This window comes from Phocoena phocoena, chromosome 3 (assembly GCF_963924675.1).
Source record: "Phocoena phocoena chromosome 3, mPhoPho1.1, whole genome shotgun sequence".
Lineage (NCBI taxonomy): Eukaryota > Metazoa > Chordata > Mammalia > Artiodactyla > Phocoenidae > Phocoena > Phocoena phocoena.
The window spans coordinates 173,031,485-173,037,838 of NC_089221.1; the positions used below are offsets into that span (position 1 = coordinate 173,031,485).

General features: G+C 57.4%; 1 protein-coding gene across 1 annotated transcript; it reads right to left on the reverse strand.

Moving 5' to 3' along the window:
* Positions 1–3,047: 3,047 nt before the first annotated feature.
* AZU1 (azurocidin 1) lies at positions 3,048–5,431 on the reverse strand. Its single transcript, XM_065873880.1, has 5 exons — positions 5,374–5,431; positions 4,938–5,094; positions 4,368–4,509; positions 3,630–3,866; positions 3,048–3,212 (listed from the first exon to the last, which is right to left on the reverse strand). The coding sequence occupies exons 1-5, from the start codon at positions 5,429–5,431 to the stop codon at positions 3,048–3,050; spliced, it is 759 nt and encodes a 252-aa protein (XP_065729952.1).
* Between the last annotated feature and the right edge of the window lie 923 nt (positions 5,432–6,354).

A 6,354-nucleotide genomic window follows, 5' to 3' on the forward strand; every position in this document is an offset into this window, starting at 1 on the left:
AGTTTCCCCATCTGAACAATCAGCAGGCGGGACCCCTGGGACCATTCTGGGCTCCTGAGCCGCTGACATTCCTCTCTGGGCCTCAGTTTCCCCTTCTATAAAGCAGGGCCCATTCTGAACCCCCAATTCCACTCCTGGGTACAAATCCATAGCATTGAAAATCGATGTTCAAACAAAACATGTACACAAGTGTCCACAGCGACGTGATTCACATTAGCCAGGGTGGAACCAACCCAGAGACCATCGACGGACGATGGATATACATCCCTCCACACCCGGGAATATCACTCAGCCGTGAAAAAGTGTGAAGCACTGACACTCACTACAGCGTGGATGGACCCTGAGGACACGATGCTCAGTGAGAGAAGCCAGACACGGAAGGACACACAGGGTGTGATTCCACTGATGGGAAACGTCCAGAACAGGCCAATCCACAGACACAGAGAGTTAGTGGCTAGTGGTTGTCAGGGGCTGGGGGAGGGGGAGGAGAGGTGACTGCCGATGGGGACGGAGCTTCTTTTGGGGGTGATGGACAGCGGTGAGGGTTGCACAACCTAGTGAAATACACTAAAAACCACTGAATTGTTCCCTTTAAAAGAGTGAATTTTATGTTATGTGAATTTCACTGCAATAAATTATGAAAAACAAATAAACAGACCCAGGTCCCACAGACCAGGCCTGTAGGATGGGGTGAAGGCCTGGCACACAGCTGGTGCCCAATAAGCGTCAGCAACGCCAGTGGTGATAGGAGCTCCCTGGGCCTCGGGCTCCCCATCTGTAAAACGGCTTAATGGCAACACAACTAACCTTGGTGGCCGGTGAGTGTGGGCCATCGCTGGAGGCTTCTGGGGCAGTGAGGGGGTGGAGGGCGCGCGGTCAGGGCAGGGGGCTCGGGACCGCACAGACCCCAACACCACCCGGCTCGGGGCACAGCGCCGCCCCTTCGAGACCCTCCCCTCCCCTGCGTGTTGGGGCATCATCAGTGCCTCCAGGAGAAGGGCAGAGCTGGGCATCTCCATTTTGGCCCCGACACCGGCTGGTCTGAGCCCCTTCCACAGCTGTGTGCTACCCGCCCGCCCCGGCCTTCTGTGGTCTCCCCACCGCCAGCCCGGAACACTGGATCCTTTGCAGCCTCTTTCCCTCGAGCCACGTGGCAGGACCTGTCCCCGTCTGTGCAAGGTGACACGTGGGCAGCCCGCAGGGCGGCACCTGGTTCGGATGCCCGACCCGTCCCTGCCACCCCGTCCCCCCCACCCCAGACGAGACACCACAGACGGCAGGCTTCGTGATCACCCCCCTGGGTGAAAAGCCCACCTCCCAGAAGGCCAGCAGGCATTTCTCACGCACTGGGTGAGGGGCAGTGTTTCCACATCGTCAAGAGCCTTCTGTGTTTCTTTGCTGTGAACTGTTTACATCTGTGACCCACTTTTTTACTACTGGGCTCTAATTTTTTTCCTTACTGATTTTAGGTGCACATTATATGTATTATATTATAAATATATAAGATAAATATATTATAAATATTAATGTACAATATTTACACAATGGATTTGTTATATTTTATTATGAGTTATTAAGTATATATATATATATTTTTTTTTTTTTTTTTTTTTTTTTTTTTGCGGTACGCGGGCGTCTCACCGTTGTGGCCTCTCCCGTTGCGGAGCGCAGGCCCCGGACGCGCAGGCTCAGCGGCCATGGCTCACCGGCCCAGCCGCTCCGCGGCACGTGGGATCTTCCCGGACCGGGGCATGAACCCGTGTCCCCTGCATCGGCAGGCGGACTCTCAACCACCGAGCCACCAGGGAAGCCCCTGTGTATTATGTTTTATATATCATTATTTTTATTATGTTTTGTATGTTATTTATACGATTATGTTTGTCATGTTTTATATATCATTTGTATAAATATATAAATACATATATATATAGTTTGGCCGCACTGTGGGGCATGGGGGATCTTATTTCCCCAACTAGGGATCCAACCCGTGCCCCTTGCAGTGGAAGCGTGGGGTCTTAACTCCTGGACCTCCGGGGAAGTCCCTATAAAATTATATTTATTATTTAACATTTATATTTTAGTTTCTTTCACATAAGGCTCTTTAACCGATTCAAGTGGCAAGTAGTCTAAAGCCAGTTTCTCGGATTCAACCAACCGCAGATCAGAAATATTTGGGAAGGGCTTCCCTGGTGGCGCAGTGGTTGAGAGTCTGCCTGCCAATGCAGGGGACACGGGCTCGTGCCCTGGTCCGGGAAGATCCCACATGCCGCGGAGCGGCTAGACCTATGGGCGCTGAGGCTGCGCGTCCGGAGCCTGTGCTCCGCAACGGGAGAGGCCACAACAGTGAGAGGCCCGCGTACCGCAAAAAAAAAAAAAAAGTGGGAAAAAATTTTCCAGAAAGTTCTAAAAAGCGAAACTTGAATTTGCTGTAGGCAGGCGACTATATTTACACAGCATTTACATTTTATTAGGTATTTTAAGTCATCTAGAGATGATTTTAAGTGCACTGAAGGATGTGCGTAGGTTACTTGCAAATATTACGGCGTTTGATATAAGGGACTTGAGCATCCGCGGGTTTGGGTATCCACCGGTGTCCTGGAGCCAAGCCCCTGCAGATACTATGGGTGACTGTATTCTCGACCAAAATGAGAGACGGTTAAGGGGGTCTGGAATCTCATAGATGTGGGTTCAGAGCCCACTCTGGCTGTGTGGCCTCAGGGTAGTCACCCAACCTCTCTGAGCCTTGGCACCACCTCCGTCAGGTGGAGATAACAAGAGTCCCTGGTCCTCAGGGCTGTGAGCGGATTCCGTGAGTGGAGGCCCCTGGGGTGGATGCCACTCTTGCCGGAAGATGTCCCTGCGCTCGGCCCCCAGCCCCTTCCCGCCCCCGCAAAGCAGAAGTCAGGTACCGTGGACAGGACGGGAACAGATCCTTTATTAGAGTCACGACTGCGCGGGCCAGGGTGGGGCTGCGGGATGGGACAGAGGCGTGGGGGGCTGGCTCCGTGGCGGCTCACGCGCCCCCCACCGGCTGGGCTGGGGGACCGTCAGGCTGGCGCATATCCGACTGGCTGGTTTATAACCGAGTCGATCCAGTCTCTGAAGAGTGCCACGCGGGCGAAGAAGTCGGGGCCACTGCCGCAGGGCCCCCGGGACCAGGAGGCCACGCCATGCGCCAGGCCGTTGCAGACGAGGGGGGTGCCCCCGTCCCCCTGCAGGGCGGCAGGAGAGTCAGGGCATCCCAGGCCCAGCCCCCCTACTCTGCTCCCACCCAGAACCACTGCTCACGCCACCCACAAATCCTGTCCCCGCCCCTGGCCCTTGGCACGCGCCGTCCAGCTGCCTGCACGCTTTTCCCTCAACTTTGCTGGGTTAACTCCTACCTGCAACTCAGGTCTCACATGCCCCCAGGAACTCCCTGCTGCCCGGGGCTGGGCCTGTCCCGTGCACGCCCTTGTCTTGACACCTGACTTCCCCACCCACAAGGTCTGGGAGCCCCTGGCTCCAAACGGGCAGACCCTACCCTGTCCTGTTCCCTGTCATGTTTCCAGCCCCCAGCCCAGAGCTTGGCACTTGTCCTTGCTTTTCCCACCACGTGGAGCCCACCCCAGCTCACGCCCAGCCCGTACCTGGCAGATGCCGCCCCGGCGGGTAAGGACGCCGGTGCACACATTGTTGGGGCGACACTGGTCCGACGGGGTCACGGTGACGTTCACGACCCTTGGGACTTGGGAGAGACGCCCTCTATGATGTCGGGCGCCCCAGCCTGCGACCTGACAGTTGGTGCCAGCATCCACCGTGGCATTCTGTGGGGGCAGTGGTACCACTGCCACGGTGCTGCTGGTGAGGTTGGCCTGACGGTCCAGCTGGGGAGGGAAACTGAGTCAGGAGAGGGCGGAGCTGGGGACCAGAGCCTCACGGGGGCCCAGCTGGGAGCCAGGGCGGCAGCTACATGAGTTTTGGTCTGTAAAGTGGTTTGGGTCCTGGCCAAGTGACTTTACCTCGCTGGGCCTCTGGTTCCTCCAGAGAAGGAATCAATCGTTCTTACCGCAAAGGTGGTTGAGAGACCCTGAAGGTGAAGAACTTGCCCAGGAAATGCAGATAAAACAAGGCACCATCCCCCGTCACAACTGACAGAAAATTTTTAAAAATCATATTATGCAGTGTCGGTAATGATGTAGAGAAATGGGCACTTTTAAATTCTGCTGGTGGGAGGGTAAGTTGGCCCAGCTACCGTGTCCAGGATCCAGAGGATAGCGAAATGGATTGTGCACTTGGCTGTACGATTGAACCACAGGCTCCGTACACGTGGCTCGTCCCTCCTGAGCCCCCCAGGCCATCGTCAGCCCCCCCACCCCTCTCCCCACCTGCAGCAGCAGCACATCATTCAGGTTCTCTTGGGGGTCGTAGCCATTCTCACTGATGCTCTTGATGGAGAAGGTCTGCCGGGACCTCTCCCGCCGCCTCAGGTTGTAGGCCCCCAGCACCACAGTGGCAGTCCTGGTGTTGCTAAGGGCAGGTGGGGGCAGACACCAGGCTGGGGCAGTCCTGGGGGCTTGTGGGGAAGTCCCTAACCTTCCACACCCACCCCAGGGCCCGGGCATTGACGGGGAGCAGGTTTGCAAATAAGGCAGGGAATTACCAGCCCGCTGAACCACAGCCCGGGAGCCAAAGGAAGGACAGCAGTGATGGTCAAGCCTCCTTCCTTCCTTCTGCAGCCCTGTATCTCCCCTCTGTTTCCAGATCGAGACCCTCCTCGGCCCCCTTTCTATCCTGGGTCCCCCCATTTCCCTCTCCAAGCCCCTCAACCCTTCCTAAGACCCCTCCCCCTCGCCAAGACCCTCTCCTTCTCACCTACCAGGCACCGCTCCCCCAGGAATCCCCCGAGCTCTCTCCCTCTCCGAGTCCCCCTCCCCACCCTGTGGCTCCCTCCTCACCGGCTTTGGAAGCAGCTGGCGGCTGTCAGGATGAAGCCGGGGTGGATCAGGGCGCCCCCGCAGAAGTGCCGCCCTTGGGTCTGAATGGAAGCCAGGAATGGGAATTCCTGCCGCCGGGCCTTCCTGCCACCCACGATGTCCGCCAGGGGGGCCGAGCCTGGGGAGAGGGTGCATTGCAGCTCCCCCGGTTTCAGCCCGATCCCTGGGGAGACCCCGGCCTCCCGCCCCCCTGTTCCCTAAAAGGACAGGGGCCCACCCTCCCAGGGCTGGTCAGGGCCAGCCTGGCTGTGCGGCCTGGGCCAGGTCGCTTTCCCTCCCTGAGCCTTGAGTCCAGGGAAGCAGGGGCTGATGCCCGCTGGTCCCTCCCACCAGAGCCTGTCCCCTGCAGCTGGACCCCTGCATGGATGGGGACGTCTGGCCTGGGGCAGGCACTCACCAGTCCTGGAGGTCGCCAGGAGGCCGGCCAGCAGGCCCAGCAGTCTGAGTGCCGTCATGACGGGGGCCGATGGGGGTGGCTGGGATGGTGGCGCCCTTATACCTGGGGCCTTGGCCATCGGCACATCCCCGACCCAGGGCCCGGCCCCTCCCATCAGGAACAGGGGAAGTTGCCCAAGGCCTCCAGAGCCAACCGCTCCTGGGGTCTGCCTGGGCCCTCCAACTGCCCACCCTGTGCCCCGTTCTCCCGTCTGTACGGTGGGCGACCCGTCAGATGTGGGTGAGGCTGACACCCAGCCGTGCCACTCACAATGGGGGCTCCGCTTGGCTTTGCAGCCTGAGTGCTGGGGGTTCCACCACTGCCCACCTGTCCTGGGACTGAGTCCTGCTGGCTTTTGCATGTGTGTGTGTTTTACTGCTTTTTATTTTTTTTAAACAGCTTTATTGAGATATACTTCGAGTACCACACAATTCATCTGTTTAAAGCGTGCAATTCCATCGTTTTTAGTATCTTCGCAGAGTTACGCGGCCACCACCCCAATTTTAGAACATTCCATCACCTCAGAAGAAGCCCCGTCCCCATCAGCAGTCACTCCCCCTCCCACCCCCCAGCCCGTGACAGCCAGGAACCCACTCTCCATCTGTGGATCTGCTGTTCTGGACATTTCCCATCAATGGAATCACACACTGTGTGTCTTCTGTGTCCAGTTTTTCACTTACAGGGTTTTTATCTGTGGGCACCTGGCCAGGTCACTCTCCCGCCCTCAGCCTGTGCATCTCTAAAGTGGGCAGGTGCGGCCATGGAGCCCCCAGAGCCAGGTGGTCCTGGAGAGGTTGTCTCCCCTTCTGAAGCAGGGTCTTCAGAGGTTTCAGGCACTCAGAGCCTGGGCAAGAGATGAGGCCAAGGGGAGAGAAAGACAGGGTTGAGCATCCAGAATATATAAAGAACTCTCACAACTCAACAACAAAAAGACAAAGAATC